Raw genomic sequence first — 25,104 nt, 5'->3', positions numbered from 1 at the left:
CGTGTCCGCTTCCGTCCATGGTTTCTAGAGTCCGTCTGGCCGGTACCTTGGGTCGCACGGCGGTAGCGTTGCGGCGTTGCCCTGCGTCCCCACAGGCGGGCACGGTCCCTTTCTTTGGTTCTGAATCTGAGATTGCCGGTGGCGGCGGTGATGGTGGTGTTGATGGTGGTGGTGGTGGTGTCTTTCATGGTGAGGTGAGGTGTTCGTTCTGCTTGCTGTAAGTTGTAACTGCTGCTACTGCTGTTGTGACATGTCCATTGAGTTGTTGCCGCTGCCCAGTCGCCATGAGTCGTGGCATTATTCGCGTCAGATGAGTGAGATGTGAGGTGTCGTCTGTAGCAGTAACACCCCGAAAGAGATCTCTCTCCCCCATCTCGCCTCGCTTTCTTCCCCTTCCCTCCCCTCCCCTCCTTCCACCCCCCCCCCGCTGGACTGGACCCTCGAAAGTAAGGTAGGTACTTGTCTTGCCGTGTGGTCACTGCCTGGTGACTGGTCCAAGTAGGTACCCCACCAAACTTGTCGAAGGCAAGCACGCTGCACACCGGTCAGCGCTGTTGCGGCAAGTAGTACTGCGTAAGGTAGGTACTAACAGTGGAGGTCAAGACGACGAGAGACCTGTGTCATTGGAAGGTGCAACTTGAGCCAGACGATTCCGCTCTTTCCTTCCGATTCCCTGCACCTGCTTCTTTGCTCCCCCCGCCTGCATCTGTACTGCACGCACAGCAAGCCAACCCGCCAGCATCTTCCCGGCCGCACCCAGTCACGAATTTCTTGTCCTCTCTCCCACCTTCTGTCCTCTGATTGCGACTGACTGCGACTGCTAAGGTACCTTACTCCGTCCCCGTCCCCGGTCCCACGGCTAAGTTCTTGCCTCCATTACCTCTCCAGGGCTGGATTCCATACCTTCCTTACCTATATACTCAAGGTACCTTAGTTACCCAAGGTATTCTTACATGTACCTCCAAGTCGATTCCTGAGTCCCGCGTCTTGACACTTTTCTCATTCACTCGCACTCGCACCAACAAACCAACCGACTTGTATCCATCCGTACCTTACCTTACCTACATACTCTGCATACCGCCTCTTATTTGCAGGCCCTTTTTTTTCTCCTTCTTTATTCACTTGTTGGGCTTGTTTGCATCTTTTTTTCACCCTCTGCCCTACCTTATTTCACCTTACTCTCTCTACCTGAGGTGTTCCAACTTCTCCAATTCTCCTGTCCTGGCTGCATCTGCTGCATGTTGCGTCCCGTAGCCTCCAACCTGAGCCCGCGCCAGAGCCTGCGACGAATCCACAACCGCCCGACATCATCCACGTCCACGTCCGCGTCCACGTCCCTGTCCCTCTTTCTCTTACTTCAAAAGTGGCGTTCCTCCCCCACTAGCCATACACGCCCTGAGCTTTGGTCTCTTTCAACGTGCCAGGCCATCAGCAGTCGTCTCCCGAACCGTCTTGCTGCAGCCCCGTGCCGTACACTCTGCTCTGAAAAGTCGCCTACCTACACCACCATCTCGTCCCGTTCTTATACGACCTCCCGCTCCATTAGCAGCAAATCCACTATCTCATCGCACACAGACCACGGCAAACAGATCGCTGCCATGCCCAACACCGATACCGCTGCCGCCGGGCTTCCGGCTGGCTTCTCTATCCCTCACCGCGAGCCGAGGCAACAATCCGTCGAGCGGGTGACGGATCACCTCGAGACCCCCTCCCTCGACGATCGTACCTACCGTGTCGTAAGGTTGTCCAACAAGCTCGAGGCCCTGCTGGTACACGACCCGGAGACGGACAAGGCCAGCGCTGCCCTAGACTGCAATGTCGGAAACTTCAGCGACGAGGAGGAGATGCCAGGAATGGCCCACGCCGTCGAACATGTACGGCCCCCTCTCCTACCCTCTGCCAAGACTGAGACTCTACCTACCCTTCCCCCTACGACCGACCGCTTTCCCGCCCCGGTTCCGTTACGCTGACACTTATATGCGCAGCTGCTGTTCATGGGTACCAAGAAGTTCCCCATAGAAAACGAATACTCACAGTACCTCTCCAACAACTCGGGTAGCTCCAACGCTTACACTGGCGCAACCTCGACCAACTACTTCTTCGACGTCTCCGCAAAGCCTGCCAACGATCAAGAGCCAACAGCCGAGAACCCCTCACCTTTCAAGGGAGCACTCGATCGCTTTGCCCAGTTCTTCATTGAGCCCCTGTTCCTCGAGTCGACCCTCGATCGTGAGCTGCGCGCGGTGGATTCGGAAAACAAGAAGAACCTGCAGAATGACCAATGGCGACTCCACCAGTTGGAGAAGTCTCTTTCCAACCCGAAGCACCCGTTTTGCCACTTCTCAACCGGCAATCTCGAGGTTCTCAAGGAAGATCCAGAGTCCAAGGGTGTCAATGTCCGCGCAAAGTTTATGGAGTTTCATGACAAGCACTACTCGGCAAACCGCATGAAGTTGGTCGTTCTGGGCAGAGAGCCTTTGGATGTTCTCGAGACATGGGTTGCCGAGTTCTTCTCCGGAGTTCCCAACAAGGATCTGGCGCCCAATAGGTGGGAGGCTGAGGTGCCCTTCCGCGAGAGTGAGCTCGGTATGCAAGTCTTTGCCAAGCCCGTCATGGACTCTCGCGAGCTGAACCTCTTCTTCCCATTCCTCGACGAGGAGAAGATGTACGAGTCGCAGCCCAGTCGCTATGTGAGCCACCTGATCGGTCACGAGGGCCCTGGTAGTATCATGGCCTACGTCAAGGAAAAGGGCTGGGCCAATGGATTGAGTGCCGGTGCTTACCCCGTCTGCCCGGGCTCTCCTGGTATTTTCGACTGTCAGATTCGCCTGACAGAGGAGGTAAGTCCTGCAATGCGATACCGCTTTGACGCTCCCCCACCTCGAATGCTGACGAACGCCACAGGGCCTCAAAAACTACAAGGAGATTGTCATGGTCTTCTTCCAATATGTTGCGCTTCTTCAGGAGTCGCCACCCCAGGAATGGATCTTTGACGAGCAGAAGGGCATGGCAGATGTCGATTTCAAATTCAAACAAAAGACTCCGGCAAGCCGATTTACGAGCAAGATCAGCTCTGTCATGCAGAAGCCTCTCCCGCGGGAATGGCTACTCAGCGGATACAGTCGGTTGAGGAAGTTCGATTCCGGGTTGATCGAAAAGGGCTTGGCGTGCTTGAGACCAGACAACTTCCGTATGACTATTGTGTCACAAAAGTTCCCCGGTGACTGGAATCAGAAGGAGAAGTGGTACGGTACCGAATACCGCCACGAAAAGATTCCCGAGGACTTCATGGCCGAGATCAAGAAGGCCGTCTCAAGCCCTGTGTCGGAGAGACTCGCCGAGCTTCACCTTCCTCACAAGAACAACTTCATCCCCACGAAGCTCGAGGTCGAGAAGAAGGAGGTCAAAGAGCCGGCTCTGTCGCCGCGTGTCGTCCGAAGTGACGGCCTCGCTCGGACGTGGTTCAAGAAGGATGACACCTTTTGGGTCCCCAAGGCCAACCTGGTCATCAGCTGCCGGAACCCTAATATCTACTCGACCGCGGAAAATGCTGTCAAGGCAAGATTCTTCACCGATCTGGTTCGCGATGCGTTGGAGGCGTACTCGTACGATGCCGAGCTTGCAGGCCTGCAGTACAGTGTCTCGCTCGACGCCAGAGGTTTGTTCCTTGACCTTAGCGGGTACAATGACAAGCTGGCGGTGCTCCTGGAGCAGGTTTTGATCACGATCAGGGATCTGAAGATCAGGGACGAGAGATTCGACATTATCAAGGAGCGCCTGAATCGTGGATACAACAACTGGGAGCTTCAGCAACCGTTCAGCCAGGTCTCCGACTACACGACGTGGTTGAACTCTGAGCGCGACTACGTTGTGGAGGAATACCTGGCCGAGCTGCCTAATATTACCGCCGAAGACGTCCGGCAGTTCAAGAAGCAGATGCTTTCGCAGGTTCACATTGAGTCTTATGTGCACGGAAACCTTTACAAGGAGGACGCTCTCAAGCTTACAGACATGATCGAAACCGTCTTGAAGCCCCGCGTTCTCCCGCGACCCCAATGGCCAGTGATTCGCTCCCTGGTCATCCCCCCTGGATCGAACTACGTATACAAGAAGACCCTCAAGGATCCGGCCAACGTCAACCACTGTATCGAAGTTTGGCTCTATGTCGGTGACAAGGGCGATAGAATGGTACGAGCCAAGACGATGCTCCTAGACCAGATGGCTCACGAGCCAGCCTTCGACCAGCTTCGAACCAAGGAGCAGCTCGGTTATGTTGTCTTTAGTGGAGTCAGAAGCTTCTCCACCACTTACGGCTTCAGGTTTATCATCCAAAGTGAACGGACACCCGAGTACCTTGAATCGAGAATCGAGGCATTCCTCAACCTGTTCTCCAACACGTTGGACAACATGTCTGAAGCAGACTTTGAGGGTCACAAGCGCAGTCTGATTGTCCGGAGGCTCGAGAAGTTGAAGAATCTGGACCAGGAGAGCAGCAGACACTGGGCCCAGATTGCCAGTGAATACTACGACTTTGAGCTCCGTAAGTTGTCAAACATGTTTGTCGGAAATACAAATTACTAACGTCCAATAACAGCTCAAGAAGACGCTGCGCACATCAAGACGCTCACCAAGGCCGATATGTTGGAGTTCTTCCAGACGTACATTAAGCCCGGCTCTGCAACGCGGGCGAAGCTCTCGGTGCACTTGCGCGCACAGGCTACGGCACCGGCCAAGGAGGGCGCCGAGGCCAAGGTCAACGGCGTCAGCAAAGAAGACGAGTCTCTGCCGACAAGTGATTCCCCGCCGGTCGTTATCGAAGATGTCCGCAGCTTCCGTGCCAGCCTTGTTGCGACTAGCGGAGCGCGGCCTGCCAAGGATTTGACCGAGTACGAAGACACTGATGCCAAGCTATGAGGAGAGAAATGTGGTAGGAGGTTGTTCAAGATATTCACGCACACATGGTCACACACACACACACACACACACACACAGGCGGCGTTGAGACTTTCGGGAGTGTTTTTTAAGACGCATTTGCTAGAGAGACAACAGACTCAGTGTCACTGTGTTGTCTTCAGTCAAACAAGAGTTGGGAGAGACATAGCCGTCGGAATCGGACCCGGGGTGTACAGGCATTCATGGATTGGAATATAGGGAGCATGACGTTATGAGGCTTCACGACATAGGATAGAACCCTAATAACTCCAAGGCCCCTAGTTCCGTGTGTCCACATTGGCAGACGGAAAGGAAGACTACCTCGTCCCATTGGTAGCCGAGGTTGCTTTTGGGACAGAGAAGTCGAATAGAGAAAAAGCTCTTGCATGTTATACCTCTAGATTTGACGAGATGTGATGAATACTCCGGATAACAACTACCGAGGATCCCCTGCTTGAGGAAGCAATCTGTACGAGTCAGCCTGAGTGTCCGGGCGGGTATATCTTTGGCTGGGTATATCTTTGGCTGGGTATATCTTTGGCCGGGTAAGTTGAAAGTGAGACTGTCAAGGGCATGATGATATCTTTCGCATGACGGTATCTAAACTGGTTATGGGTAGTATACAGATTGTCGAGTTCCAATTTACCTTGAGTAGAGGACGCCTTTTCCGAGAAGAAGACATTGCCATCTTCTCTGCTCATGGACAAGCTGACGTCAGGCGGGACGGAGATGTGAGCGCAGTGGGGCTGTGAGGGCGCTTGGACATCGGATCTGGATGGCACTGATTTTTTTCACAAAAAGGTGCACCTCAGTCGATGCCAGTCGTTCCTTCCTTATTACCGTTTTTCGGGAAGTTGAGTGTGGGGATGGCGCCTGAAGTGCAGGAAGGGAAGGAGCACAAGATCTGGGATCTGAGAAAGACCTGATTTTTTTGCCCTCTTCCTCCCCCCCCCTCCCCCCCCCCCCCCCCGCCCGTCCCCCTCCTTATAGGTGCCTTCCCTGTAAATATCTTGACCGTCTCTTTTTTATTTTGTTTTATTTTTTATTTTATTTTGCAAGTGTTGAACGTTCCCTCCCGGTGGGGAGTCGAGAAAAAATTTGTGAGTTTTCCTCGGTCCCATTTTGGACGAATTGGAGTTGGTGTGAGTGATTCTGCTCTTTTATCCTTTTCCTAGCATTATTACCTATGAATATCTGAGTGGACAGGACATCTCATTTGGCCTTCATTAGGGCAAACAAACCCAATACTAGGTGGTGGAAGGAATTGGAGTGTTCTTCCCCCAGACGTCTTCCATGATTGTGCTATTACAGCATCTGTTCAGACGGAGGGAAGGAACATGAACAAGTTCAATGACATCCATCACTTGTTCTCAGGAAGGAGCCTCCAAGCCGCAGTCGCCCTGGGTGCTTGGCAAGTCATTCATCCAATCGTCAGGTCAGCACGGGCCAGGCCAGGCCACCCACCCCCGATCCTAGACCAACATAAGGTAGAAAACAGAGAAAGAGAGAGGGAGGGGGACTGAGATGCTTTGGGTTGTGGAATTGGTCTAAAAACTCGGGCGTCGAGTCTCTGTCCCGCACTGACTAAAATCCAAATAGAAAGTCCGCATCCAGAATTTGTTGCCTTTGCTGCATTGGATTGATAGGCCCCCCAAAGGGCGATGAAGTTACTAGTAGCAGGGCAGTAACAGCATTACCTACTCACTCTGTATCTACAAGGTACAGTACGCAGTAAAAGGTGAGGTGCCGTGCAAAGTCGTGACAAGCAGATGTTATGACCTGACTTGAGTGAGACCTTGACCTTTCAACCCACACACCTCTCTCGGTTCAATCCGTTTAGTCTCTCTTACCACTCTTCCTCGCTCTTTCCCATCCCATCCCTCTGGCATAATAAGGTAGGTAGGCCACAAAGTAGACACGCAAGGCACTGGACTGGGGGCATCTCTAATCTGCCCCAACTCAAACACACCCACATCCGTTCACCCTCCCGTCACCTGCTCACGTCCCTTTCACACACCTCTCACCGGGACACCGACGTACTGGACAAGAGCACGGCGCATTTACAGCACAGCACAGCACAGCAAAACACTGCACACCTCAGCCTCTGTCGACCAGTTGCAATTGGATTGCTGTTGTCCTCACCTTACCTTACCTTACCTTACCCTCTTTCACTGTCTGCATCTCTTTCCATCACTTTCTACTCTCCACCCCACAGCCCACCCCCAAAGTGCAGTCGTCTGTCTGGAGGTCCTCAGCTGTAATTAATTCTCTCTCCCTCCCCCCGACAGGACCTGCCACTGCACTTGCACTTGCACCTGCACCTGCACACCCCCATCGGCTTTGCGGCTTGCCCTACCTCACAGAATTATAGTGAGGTACCGTCGATTCTTCCCCACGAGGTCCAGTGCTGCTCACCTCGAACCAAGTCGAGCCGGATCCTCTTGTGAACCCGAATCTGGACCTGGATTTGGCTGCACCACACATGCAAGACGCTCTCTCCCACCACCCTCTGTCACCGCACCCAAATTTCCCCCGCTGCCATCTCGGAGCTGCACAGGCAGCTCACCTTCACCACGTCTTCCTCAAAGAAGAGAAAGATCTCTCGCAACCAGACGCGCACCGACGACACATCTAGTCCATCGTCTCCCGACACCGTCCTGCCGTCGTGCGAGCCAAACGACGATCCCGCCTTCTCCTTCTCTGCCGCCCACTCCACCGACGGGCTGTCGACTCCTACATACCTTCGAGGCGACTCATACCCAGCATCAAGTCTACCTGCGCGCCTGCAGACTGGCTCCCTGGTCACTGCCGAGTACGCTTCGAGCACAGCAGCCTCATCACCCTGTGGTGTTGCCGACCTGTCCATTGACAGCGACCGAGGAGGCGATCTTTCTGGCACAGAGACTGGCACTGCGCTGACGTCCCATTCAGCCAGAAGCCGGTCTCCCTTCAACGTCTCCCGCCGTGCCATCATGACCAGTGATGCCAACCCTCATCAGCGTTCCTCCTCTCCCTTGAAACGAAGAGCCTCCAGTATGGATGCCGATGCTGATGTCAGTATGAAGGAGGAGGATGTCGAGATGGCCTCCACCAACCAGCAGCAGCAGCAACAGTCAGCTGAGGATGCCGAGTCAGCCCCGACTTCCTCCAACACTCACTTGCCCAGGGCCATGAGCGTCGACCTGCCCGATAATGTTGCAAAAGGAGCATCCAGCAAATCCAATGACAAGGGTACGAGTATCTACGGTTGTGAGACTATATAAAAAGGCTTTTCGCTGACCAAGGGTTTCCCGGTAGATCTCCCCCCTCTCGAAGATCAAATCAAGACCATCCAGACCCTCCTCAAGGCCTTCAACGACGAACCCCCGAAAGTTGGCGATGTCGCATACGTTGTGTCGAGATCATGGGTGGAAAAGGCTTTGGCGCTTGGCGGCGACCCCAAGTCTGCCAAGAAAGAGACGACAAATGAGCCGCTAGGCCCTGTGGACAATTCGGATCTCATTCTCGAGGTCCTGTCCCAGCCCGGCGGTGACGACTTTGTCCGGATGAAGCCTGGTACTGGCATGGAGGAGTGCGAGCTCTTCCCGGAAGACGCCTGGACGCTCGTCTCGGAGTGGTACGGAGTCGGCGAGGGACAGAAGCCCATTGTGCGCAGTGCTATCAACGCGGCGCCGGACTCGACGAGCGAGAAGAACGTCATGTTTGAGCTAAACCCGCCCGTCTTCACAATCCACAGACTCTGGTCCCTGTCAAGCCCTATCAAGATTAAGGACGAGCTCAAGAGCAAGGAGCCCCTCGTCCTGGCCCGGAGTGCCACTACACCCTACAACCCGTTCTATAAGGAGCTGAAGGAGCTCACCGGGGCATCTCTGGATCGTAAGATGCGGGTATGGCAGCTTACTCAACAGCCTGTGGCGCAAGAGTCGTCGCCCAGGTCCGCCCTCACACCGCCTGATTCTCCAAACCCGGACAAGGACGGCGAGAGCTCGTCGGGCCCCTGGCAGCGCATGCTCGTGGAGGTACAAAACTTCACCAAGGTCAATGGCGGAGACCGACAGGTAGTGCCTGCGGTGGACAACACTACCAACCCCAACTACAACGGCAACTCGCCTCTCTCGGTCTACGGACTGATGCAGGACATGACTCTCGTCGTTGATGAAGAGATCGCGAAGAACTCATGGGTCTCAAACTACTTCAAGGGGGGCAAGAACGACAAGGTTCTGGCATCCAGAGGCTCTGCCACGAGCCTGAAGGCCAACAGCAGCGGAAGAAGCAGCCCTGCTCCTCAAGGGCCCGTCACTCGAGGCCGAACTCAGCAGAAGAAGAAACCTGGCCGGGGTCTAGGCGCCGTAGGCCTTCAGAATCTTGGAAACACCTGTTACATGAACTCAGCCCTGCAGTGCGTCCGCAGCGTAGAGGAGTTGACAAAGTACTTCTTGACGGACAAGTACAAGGAGGAACTCAATAAGGGCAACCCTCTTGGTTACAAAGGACAGGTAGCCATGGCTTATGGTGGGCTTCTCAAGGAGATTTACAACGAGTCGAGAGGTGCAGTCAGTCCTCGCGACTTCAAGAATACGGTCGGTCGTGCTCGCGCTACTTTCCAGGGCTGGGGTCAACAAGATACCCAGGAATTCCTTGGTTTCCTCCTCGACGCCTTGCAAGAGGATCTCAGTCGTATTCACAAGAAGCCTTATATTGAGAAGCCAGACTCGACGGATGACATGATCGGTGACGAGGAAGCCATTCGCAAGATGGCCGAGGAGGTGTGGGACATCACTCGGAAGCGCGACGACTCCGTTATCGCAGACCTCTTCACTGGGTTGTACAAGTCCACTCTCAAGTGCCCGACGTGCGATAAGATCAGCATCACTTTCGACCCTTTCAACAACCTGACTTTGCCGCTGCCCATGGAGGACATGTGGAGCCGGCCTGTCAAATTTTATCCGCTCAACGATGTGCCTGTAAAGTTTGAGGTTGAGCTGCCCAAGCACAGCGCCATTGAGTTATTGAAGAAAGCGCTTTCGGACAAGACTGGCGTGCCTGTGGAGTTGTTGATGGGAGCAGAGGAGTTCAAGGGCAAGTTCTTCAAGGTCTACTCCGACGCCACCTCAGTTTCGGAGGAGATCCAGTCCAACGATATCCCTGCTTTCCATGAGCTAGAATCGTCGCCGACCAACTACCCTCCTAAGCAGAAGAAGATGGGTACGCCCAGCTCGATGCTAGAAATCAGCGATGAGCCATGGGTTGACCCTCGTACTGAGCGTATGCTGGTCCCTGTTCTTCACCGCAAGAAGACGGGCAACACTTACCGATTGAGGGGAGATGACATTGCATCGCCCCCTCACTTCATTATTGTCACGCCCGAGGAGGTAAGCTTGACGCTAGCTTTTTGTGACACTCGTGTGATACTAACAGCATCATAGTCCCGCAGTGAGGATGCCATTCGTCGCAAGGTTCTAGAAAAGGTTGCAACGTTCTCTACCTGGTCCGATTTTGAGGAAACCGACGAGAGCACAGATGCAGACATGGTCATCACATCCCAGTCAGACGCTGATTCGTCAGGAGACAGTAAGGTTGTCTCTAACTCGGTAGAAGGCGAGGATGACTTGGTCAACGTTTCTGTCGGCGCAGGCGAGCAACAGCAGACCCGGCGACCTGCCCTGAAGCAATTCAACGTTCGCCGCCCCAAGTGGGCGGATCCCAAGGAGTACCTTCCACCTCATCTCCAGAACCTGTTCGAACTTAGCTTCTTCGGCGAGAGTACTGACTATGGGTTGCCCGTGGGCTGGAATACGGTGGACGACAACAAGAGTTTCCGTCTTCTATCTTCTCGCGCCCCGGAACCTCCCAACGAAGAGTCGAACAGCCCTGGCTCCACGAACGGTGCAGATAGTGAGCACGAGAGTGTCAGCGAAGAGACTACTCCGCAGTCTGTTGAGGAGCAGACTCGCATGGCAGAGGAGTCGGAAGAGGACGAGCCCGTTCGCGTGATCAAGGTATGTATTCACCATTCAAACGGCAGCATGACAGGCGGCAGAGGCTAACGTTAGTTACACAGCCTATGAACCGAGGAAGAGGCAATCACAAGGTTGGTGGAGCTCGCCGAAAGAACAATAAGGGCAACAAGACCTATGGAAAGAAGGGCGGCAAGCGCCGCGACAGAGAGAACCGAAACAGCAAAGTGCAGCCATTCCACGTGGTCGACGTTGAGCCTCAGCCGTCACCTGAGGACGACGTCCGCGGTGGTCCGCTTGTCCGTCTGGACGAGGGTATAGTCGTCGATTGGTCTGAAGAAACTTGGGACTTGGTCTTTGGCAAGGAGTCATTGCGCGACACTGACGACAACCGCGGCTCAAAGACCTTCACCGACCCGGAGGAGCTCAAGGACCCTATCTTGGAACAGAAGCGTAAGTCGCGGATGGCTAGGAAGAAGCAGGGCATCACCCTTGAGGAGTGCTTGGACGAGTTCGAGAAGGCCGAAGTCTTGTCTGAGCAGGACATGTGGTACTGTCCGCGCTGCAAGGAGCATCGACGTGCTAGCAAAAAGTTCGATCTCTGGAAGACGCCAGACATCCTCATTGTTCACCTGAAGCGATTCAGCAGTGCTGGCTGGCGCCGCGACAAGCTTGACGTTTTGGTCGATTTTCCCATCGAGGGTCTCGACCTTCACAAGCGCGTTCTCTGCCAGGAGACGGGCAAGGAGGAGATCTACGATCTCATCGCCGTTGACGATCACTTTGGTGGTCTCGGCGGTGGCCACTACACTGCTTACGGACGAAACTTTGTCGACGGCCAGTGGTACAACTACAATGGTAGGTTAACTCTTACGGAATATCATATCTTGTACTCACCATTTCCCAGATACCTCAGCCAGCAAGACTTCGCCCGAGAGCGTCGTTACTAGAGCGGCCTACCTGCTCTTCTACCGGCGTCGGTCCGAGGGCCCACTGGGCGGCCCTCGCTTCAAGGAGATCTTCGACAAGTTCGACAAGGATGGAGAAGACGACGATGAAGAGGATACCGATTCGGGGGAAGATCAACGTCTCGTCGGGGGCTCCTCCCTAACTGGATCGTCGAGACTTGGGACCGGAGCCGAAGCAACTCACCCGCGCGGAAATCGTGGTTTGGCTAGTAACACAATGTCCACGGCCAACGCGGGTGCAAATGATGAGTTGCCACCTTATGAGGGTAGCTCCGGCACCAATGTTGGTAGCGACAACATCCAAAACAGCATTGAGGATGAGGGCATCGGCATGACGGACTACAACGGAGAATCGACTGCGTTCTCAGCTACGCAGGGCTGGAATTGGAATTCCTTGGACTCCGCCGAGGGAACCAACAACTCTCTTGGTCTGGACGGCTACGGCAGCGACGACGCACAACCAGACTCTTCAGACGAGCGCGAAGTTGGCAACGACACTGATATGCAGTTCGATGAGACCATGGGAGATTACGAGACCGCCAATGATGAGGCGCCTCCGCCGCCCGACTTTGGCGCTCAGGTTGGACTGTCAGAGATCCAGACTGCCGCGTGGGCCCGTCAGAACAATGCCGAGGTCATTTCTGTGCCAGCTGCCGATGACGACGCCGCTTCCACAGAGGCAGCCGAGATTCACCTTGACGATGACGCGGAGCCGCACGGGCAGACTTCTCGGACACACTAGTTCCTGCCGACGGATCTGCTAGATGATGGCGACGTATTGTGATTTCGAGGAGAGAATGTTACCCGCTTCGGCACCGCAGAGGGAATGAAGAGACGCCTAAACGTATACCAAGACGCGAGCACAGCAAATGTGATCATGGGTCATGAACAAGAACCAGGGGGGGTTGGTTCATGGAGCGAAGGAGGAATTACACAAAAACAAAAGCAGAAAGGATACAATGAGGCGTAAATAGAGATAGAGTCCCCCTCATGCCCTGGCATATACGAGGCTAGTCTTTCATAGCCTCGTTGGTTTTTATTGGAGTATCGGTTGCATGACGGCACGTGTGTATGACTTTTGATTATTACGTTACGCTATAGGAGGATATGGCAAACTCGTAACAAAGTGGCTGTGTGCCTCGCATGTGAATAGTGTGCTTTTGGGAATGATGCTTTGGAGTGGTTGTCGACTGACAGACTTGGTGACAGACCTGGCCGACCAAGGTCTCCATTCTAGGGTACCTGGTGAGAGCGGATTTACAGCAACACTGCCGTGACTCCCCAGTACGACATTCCGCCTGGTCCGTGCTCTGTGGGTGGGTCTGTAACTCGGTCGACGGGGCATCAATTCTTCCCGACGAATGACAGCAGGTGTAATCAATTGCTTCAGTGAACACCAAGCTATCCCCAGAAACCCGAGTGTCGAAGCCGCCCAGGACCGGAATCGAATTGACGACCGCCGCCCCCCTCCTCCCCCCCCTCCGACCCCCGAATCAATCCCCCACTACTCAATTGAGCCAGCACAACCATGTTATCGGCATCCAGACGAGCAGCGACGAGCGCCCTGTCGCGGCAGCTCCGCGTCGGCGCCTCGAGACCCTTTACCGTGTCGGCGACGGTCCGCACGACCGAGAGACCCGCCGTCGTCGAGAAGAACGAGGCCGCGACGCCCCAGGTGGCCGACAACACCGTCCCCGAGACGGTTGGGCAGGCGCCGAACAGGTCGCTTGTTTGGTCGCGTAGCCAGAAGGCTCGCGCTGAAGCCATGACTGGGCCGCGGTTTGAGCAGACTGATTTCTCCCTTCAGGTGAGTTAGCGACCCGGGATGAGGAATGAGAGATTATAGAAAGAGTGGAGGAGAGGCAGAAGGGGAGAGAGAGAGAGAGAGAGAGAGAGAGAGAGAGAGAGAGACTATGGAAAGCTTGGTGCGATTGAAAAGAAATTGGGTGACTGACGTTTTGTCGACGACAATTATAGCCACAACCTCACTCTGCGATGGAGCTCGTGCACAAGGAGCCCGTCCGGTGGACTCACGCCCGCGTCGTGGCGTGCGACGGCGGCGGCGGACCTTCGGGCCATCCTAGAATCTTTATCAACACTGATAAGCCTGAGATTTCGAGCTGCAACTACTGCGGTCTTCCTTTTGTATGTATATCCCCCCTTCAATCTCCGGCATCCGCAATTGGGATTCCTGTCGGGAGGGGGCTGTTGGAGAATCGGAGAGCTAATGTTGATGAAATACTAGGCCAACGAGCACCACCGCAAGCACCTCGAATCGCTCCCCGAGACGTCGTACCCCCTCGCATAGAGAGACAATTTCCAGCCGTGGAACGGTGGACGATGGGTGGTAGACGGGAGGTGACAGCAGCAGAAGGTGCGGCAAGCATCAAGGACGAAATGACGATAAGAGAGCGTCAAAAGCTTTTGGTGCGCTGTGCAGCGTGGGCTGAGCTGCGGGTGTGTAGATATAGCAGGATCAGAGTTGCTTCGGGTCAAACCAATTTCACAAATATTTTTTTTCCAAGACAAGTAAGAAGTTTGCGAACCTTGGGTTTACGATGCGTAAAGACAAACGTCTTCTTCAATGTGCTTGGAGCACCGAGATCAGAATAGCTTGACCTCTTGCAGGGCTGCTGTTTGATGCATACTTCCCGGCATTTGCGAGAAGGAAGTTGATGAGATGGCATCACGGGTTGAAACCAAAACTCATGACCTTTTAGTTTTGTAGGGGGATTGATTTGAAAGACACATGAAAAGGTTGCATGAGGTCGATGTGATACAATTGACATTCGTTATCGTGCACTGGAGGAAGTGAGATTTGGCTTGGATCTTACCATGATATGCACCGCCAGCTTCTGTAGGCAAACATCAATCTCGAGGGGGTAGATTAAATACAATCATTACAGAAGACAGGAAATTGTTGTCAATGGATTCAAAGATGGCAACTTGCCTAACTCACGGGTCCGAGGTCTCATACCTTTTGTAAGGTGGTAGGTACTCCTGCGTCTTTGCGTACTTTACCTACCGGGAGAATCGTCCAATCTGCTGCTTCCTCAAGGTAATCTGACCTCACTTTATCCATCAAACCTGCCCCACCAGATTGGAGACCAGCGCGCGCCCGCATCATTTTCCACCTCCAAGATCTGCCAGCAATGTCTCCGACACCTCACAACAACCGCAACCAGACCTCACAAACGACGACCCTCCTCATCCTCTGCTTCATCATCATCTGCCTCTTTCCAAACCTATTTCACTTTCTCTGGAACCTGCCCCTCACAGCCCTAGGCTACGCATTTTCGACAAGCAGCAGTAGCAGCAGCTCACCAACCCCACGTCATACCCCACCACCAACAACCACAACCATGACGGGCTCCTGGTTCCAAAAGCAGTTCTCCCTGCCCGCCCGCTCGCGCGGCTCCTACCTCATCACAGACGAGATCGTCGGCGCCCTGCCCGAGCTGAAGAACTACAAGGTCGGCATCCTGCACCTGTTTGTCCAGCACACGAGCTGCGCCCTCAGCCTCAACGAGAACTGGGACGACGACGTCCGCGCCGACATGAGCGATGCGCTGGACCGCATCGCGCCCGAGGCTGGGCCCAAGGGTCAGGAGCTGTATCGCCACAGCGCCGAGGGTCCTGATGATATGCCGGTGAGTTTTTTTTTGGGGGGGGGGTTTCCGTTTTGTCCCTCTGGCGGTTGATTGTAAGTGGCTCACGTCGTTCTTCCTCTTAGGCTCATATCAAGAGCGCTCTCGTTGGCGCGAGTGTTACTATCCCGATCAAGGATGGCAAGTTGGTAGGTCCAATCGCAAAAGGTCGAATGCCCGATTACAGCTCACTTACATCACTCAGGCCACCGGAACATGGCAAGGCATCTGGTACCTGGAGTTCAGGGCCAGCAAGCACCAGCGCCGCCTCGTGGCCACCATCCAGGGAGAGCCCAAGGCGTGAGTTTCTTAGATGTAGTAGATAGAATGAGAAAGAAAGGAAAAAAATCGTCGATTCCCCATTGAAACAGCGAATACCAGTCTATTTGGTATCGATGCAAATATCGAGTCAACCCTATTGTACAGTCCCACCGGTCTACTTATGGCACTTTTGTGACCTACGCCAAAACGCCTCGCCCCTGATCCCTTTTCGTGAGAAGCTCCCATCCCCCCTTCTGCGTACCACATTTCGCGAAACTCGCAACTCGCAGCTCTTACTTTACTGCTGCTGCTGCTGCTGCTGCTGCTCGCCGTTCTCCTCTTCATCTCCCTTAGCCTCTTGCATGTCCGTGTCGTCGCCGCTCGCCAACACTTTGATTCTCGGGACGTATCCTTCCGGTGCGCTCGCGCCGGGCGTGGCAGCGACGATGTTACCGTTTTCGTCGACGAACTCAAAGTTGTATCGGCTGAGGAGATGGGGAATCGCGGACAGCTGGGGGCCGTATCTTGCCGTGTTGTCGTAGAGCTCGAACAGGGGGACTGCGAGGAGCTTCATGTTCTTAGGGACGCTAAGCACCTCTGTTGTGGGACACGGATTAGCAAAGAGTGTTGTTGTTGATATTGTCAAGGGTTTCGTAAACGTACTGCTCTTGGGCAACTGGATAAAGTACAGCTTCTTGCATTCCTTTGGCCGAGTCACATGCGCCGGGACAAAGGGGTACATGAAGGTCTCAAAGTTGGGCCGCCACCACTGGGCCAGACAATCGCCGACCTGCCAGTCGGCGGGCTCTTCGCCCTCGCCGATGCGGCCGACGGGGGCGAGGCGCTCGTCGAGGCGGGCCTTGAAGCCTTCGACCTCATCGTCCTCGGGGCGGAGGTAGTCTCCGGGGAGCTTGAAGAAGGCGTTTGCGATTTGCAGCATGAGGATGTGCGGGTGGTTGTGCTCGTGGCAGACGAGGATGCCCTCGCAGGTGCGGCGCATGCCGTGCTGGGTGTAGTGCTCCTCGAGGCGCTTGAGGCGGGCGATGACGGACGGGTCTTCCTCGGGCTGGGTTTCCTTGACGCCAAAGGTGTAGTTGGAGAGCGGGTAGAGGCGGATCGTGTCTGGTTGGTTTGAGTTGAAGGAGAGGGGGATGATGGGCGCGTGGCCCGATTGCAGGGCCGTGGTTGTGATTGTCGACATTGTTACTGTGTTCGCTTTCGGTGTGTTGTTTTGTGATTCTCGTGGGATGTGTACGATGGCGGGGATTGCGTGTAGGAGAGTTTGCGATAATCAAGTTCGGTCTTGGGAAGAAGGCGCGTTGGACAGGGCTGGGAAGCTGAGCTAAAGCACTGAGGTGTTTGGAGCTTCCACGATTCGACTAGGAGGCGGGTTAGCGAATAAAGAAGGCGGTCAGGGTTGGACCCCTGGTACCTCCGGCCCCACCTCCGGACTTCCTTCACCGAGGTGAGCGGCCCAAGTCCAACGACACATCGTGCTATCATGAAGCATTGGCTGCATTGATCCCACCACTGTTGCTGCTTCACACCCATGTCTCATAGACTGAGCCTGTTGAAGCAGTACGTTTGACTGTCTCGGGCCAAATATGTTACGATGGCCGATGAAGGACTTCTCTGCGAAAATGAAAAGCGAAACCATTCACCGGGGCAGCCGATTAGCTATGCCTCGAAATCTTCTAAAAATCTTATCGATTCCATCACCTTTCATTTTGCGTTTTAATACCTATATGCGAGCCCTGTTGAGAGAAACCCTAGGGTAGAGCTGATCTATCTGGGTTGACACTCATTGAAGCATCTGCTGGTACACCAGACACAAGGCACACGACTGAAGTAACACGCTTCAGGTTTAACAGTTCTTTAATGACATGAAACAACTAGATAAACTTGACTGCAGGAGTTATACTGTAGCTGAGTATACGTTCGAGGGCATTTTTTGAAACTCCAACCCTCCCAGCGTAAATAATCCATGAAATAGATTTGGGTCCCCCTCAGTCACACAGTCTAGGTTCTTTTCCCCTTACCCGCCATTATTTCCCTTCAGTTCTCGCAGGCGTGTAACGGCTCTGGTAAGCACGAAGAGAGCGTATAGGCCATGCCCATCCATGTTTTCTCTAGCCTTCCGCTTTATCGACATGCGCATACCTCAGCGATTATGCAGTTGACGCCTTCCGCCGCGTGTCCAAGATTCTTCCCTACCATGACCTACCCCTCCGACCGCGTCTGAGCCTAGGTACCTTGTTACATGGCATGTATGCCACATCGGATTTGTAAATGAGGGAATCGAGGCAAGAATAAAAATGGCCTGTACTCTGCCATTTACTATCTCGATTGTTAACGCAAGCCTTTTAGGCTTCTTATTTTTCTTATCTAATCCGTACATCGGTCTACCTAGGCAGTAGATATTTTTTGCTTTCCGGCAGGATGGCCCTCTTCATGTCTTAGCCATGGCCGACGCCAGCAAATCAGGGACTGGAGGAACAAAGCCTATGCGTGCAAGTCTTTATGACGACCCGCCTCTATCATGTTCATATGGGAATCCTCCTCTTCCAAATACCACATGGGCGCTGGAGCAGAAGCCCCGACTGGTGCACCGAATCACCACAACGCAAGGTGGAGCAGTTGGAAGACAGATTCGCCTTCCGTCACATTCTGAAATCAAATAAGCAGTAGCGCCAGCCTCGCTTCTAGTAATACCATTCGAAGAGAGAGCTCGTGCCTCTAAAGTTTTCCGGGCTCTTATTACTTTCCTCTCATGCCGCCCACCACATCTCTTTCCCCTCTTCGTCCATCACTCCATCCTTCACAACACAGTCATCGCAGTCTCACCTGGCTTCAGCATCTCACTCTTCTACCAAAGCTCACATCAAGACATTCCTGTTTTCAACACCTGTGAAAGGCTTTCATTGCCTCGGTCTGATAAGTTCCACCTTGTTCTGTCGAGGACCAGCAGAGGAAACCGGGGGTTTCCTTGCCTGTGGCTTTACTGATTTCAAATATTGCCCTCTGCATCTTCTTCTCTCTCCTCTGGTTGAGAGTCTTGTGAGAAATTGCGCCTCTCTCTCTCTCTCTCTCTCTCTCTCTCTCTCTCTCTCTCTCTCTCTCTCTCTCTCTCTCTCTCTCTCTCTCTCTCTCTCTCTCTCTCGCTCGCTCACTCGTTGCATACGCCACTTTGCAGACGAACTTTCCCGCAAACAAGACGAGGCACACCTTGGGGTTTCCCCTTTTTGGGGCGAGAAATGCTAAAGAACTCTGGCCTACAAATCAGTTCGTGCTAGTTTCACTTTATATTGCGTGTTGCTAACTCAGATGGACTCGCAGACTACCGACTCAGTCATCAAAAACGAAGCGTTCCGCCCATCAGTGGTAAAGATAGAGAACGATGATCTTGCCGCGAATTCTATGAGTGCTTTGGCTCATCAGAGGCTCAACGATGCCAAGAAGAGTTTGGATGCTACCGAGCTTCGCGAGGTGAACGCCAATATAACCCACCTCTTGAGTGATATGCATTCGGCCTTGACCAGCATCTTGGATCTGAAGCGCGTGAAGCAGTGGCGCGACAACATCGAAAAGCTAATACAAAAGTAAGAGACCACAAGATGCCGCGATTCGTCATCGGCGTTCTTGGAGACACCGGTTCTGAAAAGAGCTCCCCCATCAATGCAGTTTTGGACGAGGAGCGAGTTGTTCCTACCAACTGCATGCGTGCATGCACAGCTGTGATCATGGAAATATCGTGGAACGACTCCGATAACCCGAACATGGATTATCGCGCCGAGATCGATTTCATTACCCAGGCTGAGTGGACTGCCGTGGTCGCTGCCCTCCACCGCGACATCCTTGACAACAGGGGGATGCTTTCTGTGGATATCAGGAATGCGGACAGTGATGCTGGCATTGCATATTCTGTCTTGAAGGCTGTCTATCCGAAGCATTCTGACAAGCAGCTCAGATTTGCCACCCCCGAAGTTCTTGCAAACTCCGGAAAGGTGCGAGAGGTGAGTGATAAGACAAAGGTGGTGAAAGAAGCGGAATGCGCTTCTTTCTACACCAAGATCCAGGTTTTCGTAGATCCAGAGAGTAAGCGTAACGTGTCTGGCGCAGAAGTCGAGGATGCTGAACCTCAGGAGCCGGAGATGGCGTACTGGCCTCTGATCAAGGTCGTGCCGGGTTTTCTGAAGTCAGAAGTGGTATCTACCGGCATGGTCATTGTGGATTTGATACGTATCGTTGGTTTCCCGAGGCAAGTTTCTCATTAACGTCAGCGTAGCCCCGAGGTCGCCACACCAATGCTACTCGCGCTACCGTTGCCACCAAGTACCTCAAAGATTGCTCAAGACTGTGGGTGGTCGCCCTCATCACCCGCACAGTTGATGATAAGACGGCCAAGACTCTTGTTGAAGATCATTGCACACAGCAACTTAAGTATGACGGAGCTTACAACAACATCACGTTCGTCTGTAGCAGAGCCGACGATGTATCCCTGGATGAAGCCGCCCCGAGTCTTGGCATCGTGGATTCCATGGAGAAGGAATAAGAGCGAAGGAGAGGACTTAAAGCTGAAATTGAGCGCAGGCAGAACGATCTGAGGACTCTTGAAGCCCAAAACTAGGTGGTTAATGATACAAGATTGCTAGCTCCCGCCAGTAAGATACACGTATTTGAGGTACACAATCAGACATAAGAAATACGCTTCACGTTTCACAGTTTCTCGAGGATATGAAAGAACTAGGTAACTTTGAATGCAATGAGCTAGACTATCAGCTAGGTATGCATTCGAGGGCAATGTTTTCCTCCTTAGTCGAGTAAGGTGGCACATCTCAAACGATGCAGTAACTTTCTATCTCATAACTTTTTGAGACTTCAACCCTCCCAGCGTGACTGAATCCATGAAATGGATATGAACTGCCCTTATCAATTCTTTTTTCCCCTGCCCGCCATTTTCTTCTTGAGTTCTCGGAGGCGTGTAACAGCTCTTGTGAGCACGAAGAGGGCGTAAGGGCCGTGCCCTTCCATGTTCTCGCTGGCATTCCGCTTTATCGTCATATACTCGCTCCTCTCTTCTCCCTGCTCTCCGATCGGAACAATGATTCCTGCATATCTGCAGAGAATTGCATTCAAAATCATACGGCAGGTTCTGCCGTTGCCGTCTCTGGAGGGGTGAATTTGGACAAATTCGAGTGAGTACTTAGGAGCGATAGGAAAAGGATCTATGACGCCACGTCTTTCGGCGAGTTTGATGTCTGCTTTGAGGTTCTCGCAGAACTCTTTCATCTTGCGCGGTACGAATTGCGGAACCGTGAACATAGTTGAGCCAGCTCCGACCGCGACATCCCGATAAATTCCACCGTATTTCTCAGGTGCAACATCATCTACTCCCTCTGATGATCATCCTCAGATGCTCGAACCGGCCAGCCTTTGGATATAATGGAGCGAAGATTGTGACGCATGATTGTTCGTTCTTCGGGGCTTGAGGGTGCGGTGATAGAAGCTCGGGGGATGTCAACGTCGAATAGATCAAGTAATGACTTGCGTCGATGAAGTTTTTTCTTCGGGGAAGACATGCTGAGAATCTTTAAATGGTAATTATCAAGGGTATCTCCGAAACCAAAAAGCGTAAATCAATCTGTGAAATATTATTCTGCGGAGACGGCTTACCTTGGTGGACTGATCAAGTTTTCTGTTCTCAAGTGATGTGTAAAGAAGAGAGAGGAGTGGGATTTGAGTTTGGAGGCGAGGTGCACTTGAAAAGAAAGCAAAGGGGATTTGAATTCGTTAGGGAAGGAAGGAATCCTCAGGGTATTGGTATGGTGCTTTTTGGGAAGGAGGCATTATCAAGAAGCCGTTGCTACTGCCGAAGGCTGGGGCGCGAAACATGATGCCGGAGGTCTTCGCTATAGAACCTACAAGGCTACCTGCCGTCGCTAGCAAGTCCTGCCTCACAACATCCCCTTTCGGAAAGCGTAGCTCTAAAGTAAAGCAGTGGCGTATTCAGAGGTGCGGCAGGCGCCCACGACTTCGACGAGGGTAAGCCCTGTGTGTCATGAACATCCTGCTTTGAGGAAATCTAATATGCAGCAGATCTTCTCAAGCCTATGAAGAATTATACTGCTAATGATTAGGACTCGGCCTTCAATGGCCGCTTGCCTGAGAAACTTACGACACTTGCCGCTTCTTGCAAGCAGCTGATTGAGTCGTTCCACGAGCGCATGAAAGACAGGCGATTTCTTGTCGGGAACAACGACTTAGTAAATGGGTTCCTTGTCGTGATTTTGGCTGCACAGAAGGAGAAGCTCGCCCCTATCGCCAAGGAGCATCAAAAGCTGGTACAGAGCGCCCAAAAGGACGCCAATCGTCTCTTCGGTCCCGTTTTTCGGGAAGCCATGATTGAAGCCTACCAAGGCTGCGTCGACTTGAGAGGTGAGTGTTGAGAACCCTCGAAGGCATAGAGGCATGGAGCTAACCAAGCTCAACCCAGCAGGAACCAGATCTTTCATCCTCATGAAGGATCTCATGAGGGAGAAGGTTGGATCCCAGAAGTCTATCATGTTCAAGACCGCCGCCGGAGATGTGGAGAAAGCCGCCAATGCAATGCTTAGCGCCCTTGAAAAGGCGATCCGCGACGACACGAATAGGGTTGTGAACGCCATGCAGGAGGACTACATCGGCCTGATTGGAGAGGTGGCTACCACGGCTGACAACCGCGCCCGAAAGGTTCTGAGCCCCGTACTTCATGAGTTCTACATGAAGCTGAATGACGCCCTGACTCCTGCAAAGGAGGAAGCAGTCGCCCCTGAGCCGATCGATCTTGAGATCGACGTGGGAGATGGCAGTGACGATGAGTACCGGCCGGACGAAGGCATGAGCGATTGATGACGGGACAAGGGAACTTGCAAGAATTGTGATATTGGAATCTGTCTCTGGTCCGTGTGGAATGCGGGATATGGATATTCGAACTGGCTGCTGATGGTACTTGCTCCTACTATATCAAAGCACGTTGAGTTGGGGTATGAAGATTCTGAATAGTCACAGGGAAATTGCACCTAGGCACTGAGATAGGATTCTGATAGCAAATGAATGTATGAACAAGGGAACACTGCGCAGAGGTGATGAAGCACATTGATCGGGCGGCAATGACAACTAATTTGACGGTTTGCAGTTGCTTCTCAATCGTTGGATTGTGAGGATGAGCAGCGGTCACTTACATGCGAGCTCGTCTTGACCCGTCCTTGGCCTTTTCAGCTGACAAGTAGTTTCCCCTCCATCTATTGTGAAAGCCATCAAAGTCCCAACAGGAAAAAGTACCTTTTCCCACTTGAGCGTAGCTACAGCCGGCGTTACTGTGCGCAAACACTTGCCCTCGGTCTCAAACTAGATGCTCCTATGCCAAGCCAAGCACAACTATAGAAACCTACCTCGGGCATACAGCAATATGCAAAACACCTCGTTACCTCCTCATTCTCCTGGGAGGAATCGACAAAAGCCAATAGATCAACCCATTTACATCGCCAGAGCGCCAAAGAAGACTCGGTCGGATCCGAGCGCCCGGCGGCCGAAGAGGCCGTGTGCCCGGATAACCCTTGCAGGCAAGCCGTTGGACACGGCGGTTGCAGTACGTAGCACGGCAGGTATGACCGCACCGTGCAGCGGTGACAGCAGTGGCATCCCGTTTAGAAAACTCTCCGTTCTAGAACGCCCCGACGGGACCTTTTCCTCTCTGCAGCAGGTAGGCGGCATACATGTGTTGATGGGAAGTGCAGGGCAGAGCAAAACAGAACGGAGTCTGGCCAAAGGAGAAAACATGACTGCTCACACCCGGCACTGGGAAATTGTGTCTCCTTGGTTGGTTGTCCCTATGCTCGAGAGAAGTATTGTGTGGCGTTGGGCTTTCCCATTGGTGTTTTAGTTACTCGTTCTCTTGGAGATACACCGCCATAAGCAACCGCCACTTGTACGTTGCACTCGGATATCAAGTGGCATATTGCTCGGTGTGATCAAGGCTCATGGCCTTTTCCACCCCCCTGCCGCCCCCACTACGTACATAAGATGCGCAATATCAATGCGAGCAGCGAAAGTACGTACATTCGCCGTGTAAGCGAGAAAGCATTGCATCACCGCCTGCGTAAAATAAATTGAACAAGAACACAGGCAGGGATGGGATGAGTGGGACCATCTGTTGAGAAATGCGAGCCATCAATAAGCCCGAAAAGCAAGGCGAACCGTAAAAACGTGCTGGGAACAAGCGGGCCGAAAGTGGAAGAACCTCAAAGTCTATTTTTTTCAGCTTTGGGGGATCCCGTGACTACTCGTGGAGCCCGATGTCCCCGTGGAGGCATGGAGGGAAGAGGTCACGGGGTTCCGGGACCGGTGAGAGGAGCGGCCAGTCATGCGCCGCGGGGGTGGACGGCCTCGTGACACCCCAAGAGCCGGACTCGGTCAGGGAAAGAAGGCCAAGGTCCGGCGGAGGTGGTGGCACGAGGGGGGGGGGTTCGACGTGGGAGCGTTCCCTTGCCCGAGGCAACCACTTGGCACCACTTGTTGGCCAACGAAACCTGGGCAGGGCGGCAGGCGGCACACCACATCACCCAAAGAATGCCACCTTATCTACGGGCGGAGGCGTCTAGGAAAGTATGTCGGAAAGTCAAATTCTATGCTTCCCAGTTTCCCACCCCATCCATGCTGACGACCTTGTTCCGTCGTGGGGTCTTTCTTTGTTGGGGGACCTTTGACGTTGATATGCTCCCCCTCTCACCTTTCGAGTTGTACAACGATATAGCTTGCCAGTGCACGTTGCATGGCATCCTTTAAGCCCGCTCGTCTTTTGTGTTGGAGGGGGGTTGCGCGGCTTCTCGTCTGAAGAAGAAGAGGCAAGATAGTCAAACATAACTTCAACCAAAACAGACCCCGCGTTATCAGCGAAAGCTAGAGCCTAAAGACATCGTTCTCGGGGATGCTGTATGATATGTTTTGCTGGAACGGTTTGGCAACTTGCGATTTGTGTTTGTGAGTTTGTGAGCGGCCGTCTCGAGAGGGTGGCCTGTAAGCGCGTGTAAGTGTCATGGAACGACCCGCAGTTCATGACTGCCCATCATGCGCATTCATGGCCGCAATCCACGGCGAGCTGTGAGAGGTTTTGATTGACTGCGAGCCTGAGAGTGTTCAGTGAACAAGGCGTTGCCGGGTGCCGAGATCGTTCGTTAGCTTGAGGGTTGCAGCAATCGTTACAACAGTGGCTGCCAGGCTGGGGGTTGAGTTGGGTTTTTTTTGGCCTTCTTGATGGATTGTCAGGTCAGGGTGCCAATGTCATTGCCAGCGCAGTGCCAT

The 25,104-nt window shown here is 53.4% G+C and overlaps 7 protein-coding genes across 7 annotated transcripts; 6 read left to right on the top strand and 1 right to left on the bottom strand.

The window, feature by feature from the left end:
* Nucleotides 1-1,598: 1,598 nt before the first annotated feature.
* Nucleotides 1,599-4,914, top strand: BDP81DRAFT_312643 (peptidase M16 inactive domain-containing protein; the record flags this gene model as incomplete). Its single annotated transcript, XM_060583822.1, has 4 exons — nucleotides 1,599-1,874; nucleotides 1,986-2,840; nucleotides 2,905-4,540; nucleotides 4,595-4,914. The coding sequence occupies 4 exons, from the start codon at nucleotides 1,599-1,601 to the stop codon at nucleotides 4,912-4,914; spliced, it is 3,087 nt and encodes a 1,028-aa protein (XP_060448789.1).
* A 2,990-nt stretch (nucleotides 4,915-7,904) lies between these two features.
* Nucleotides 7,905-12,599, top strand: BDP81DRAFT_446540 (ubiquitin carboxyl-terminal hydrolase; the record flags this gene model as incomplete). Its single annotated transcript, XM_060592074.1, has 5 exons — nucleotides 7,905-8,163; nucleotides 8,200-10,304; nucleotides 10,359-10,931; nucleotides 10,994-11,747; nucleotides 11,797-12,599. 5 exons carry the CDS (start codon nucleotides 7,905-7,907, stop codon nucleotides 12,597-12,599), a joined length of 4,494 nt encoding a protein of 1,497 aa, XP_060448788.1.
* Nucleotides 12,600-13,326: 727 nt separating this feature from the next.
* BDP81DRAFT_159344 (zinc-finger domain-containing protein) lies at nucleotides 13,327-14,257 on the top strand. Its single transcript, XM_060582001.1, has 3 exons — nucleotides 13,327-13,664; nucleotides 13,835-14,002; nucleotides 14,103-14,257. The coding sequence occupies exons 1-3, from the start codon at nucleotides 13,386-13,388 to the stop codon at nucleotides 14,163-14,165; spliced, it is 510 nt and encodes a 169-aa protein (XP_060448787.1). The 5' UTR covers nucleotides 13,327-13,385; the 3' UTR covers nucleotides 14,166-14,257.
* A 962-nt stretch (nucleotides 14,258-15,219) lies between these two features.
* BDP81DRAFT_311660 (uncharacterized protein) lies at nucleotides 15,220-15,808 on the top strand (the record flags this gene model as incomplete). The annotated part of the gene is made up of 3 exons (XM_060583739.1): nucleotides 15,220-15,507; nucleotides 15,591-15,653; nucleotides 15,710-15,808. The coding sequence occupies 3 exons, from the start codon at nucleotides 15,220-15,222 to the stop codon at nucleotides 15,806-15,808; spliced, it is 450 nt and encodes a 149-aa protein (XP_060448786.1).
* Nucleotides 15,809-16,063: 255 nt separating this feature from the next.
* On the bottom strand, nucleotides 16,064-17,080 carry BDP81DRAFT_367749 (cleavage and polyadenylation specificity factor subunit 5; the record flags this gene model as incomplete). Its single annotated transcript, XM_060586549.1, has 2 exons — nucleotides 16,429-17,080; nucleotides 16,064-16,362 (listed from the first exon to the last, which is right to left on the bottom strand). Exons 1-2 carry the CDS (start codon nucleotides 16,964-16,966, stop codon nucleotides 16,064-16,066), a joined length of 837 nt encoding a protein of 278 aa, XP_060448785.1. The 5' UTR covers nucleotides 16,967-17,080.
* Nucleotides 17,081-19,379: 2,299 nt separating this feature from the next.
* BDP81DRAFT_403669 (uncharacterized protein) lies at nucleotides 19,380-22,821 on the top strand (the record flags this gene model as incomplete). Its single annotated transcript, XM_060588885.1, has 5 exons — nucleotides 19,380-19,778; nucleotides 19,842-19,991; nucleotides 20,051-20,236; nucleotides 21,903-22,200; nucleotides 22,259-22,821. 5 exons carry the CDS (start codon nucleotides 19,380-19,382, stop codon nucleotides 22,651-22,653), a joined length of 1,428 nt encoding a protein of 475 aa, XP_060448784.1. The 3' UTR covers nucleotides 22,654-22,821.
* BDP81DRAFT_419495 (uncharacterized protein) lies at nucleotides 22,821-24,155 on the top strand. Its single transcript, XM_060589782.1, has one exon. It carries the CDS (start codon nucleotides 23,156-23,158, stop codon nucleotides 23,684-23,686), a length of 531 nt encoding a protein of 176 aa, XP_060448783.1. The 5' UTR covers nucleotides 22,821-23,155; the 3' UTR covers nucleotides 23,687-24,155.
* Nucleotides 24,156-25,104: the final 949 nt, after the last annotated feature.

This window comes from Colletotrichum phormii (assembly GCF_030913505.1).
Source record: "Colletotrichum phormii strain CBS 102054 chromosome Unknown BDP81scaffold_4, whole genome shotgun sequence".
NCBI classification, from domain to species: domain Eukaryota; kingdom Fungi; phylum Ascomycota; class Sordariomycetes; order Glomerellales; family Glomerellaceae; genus Colletotrichum; species Colletotrichum phormii.
The sequence above is the reverse complement of the archived record's forward strand: the minus strand, read 5'-3'. Positions and strand labels throughout refer to the sequence as shown.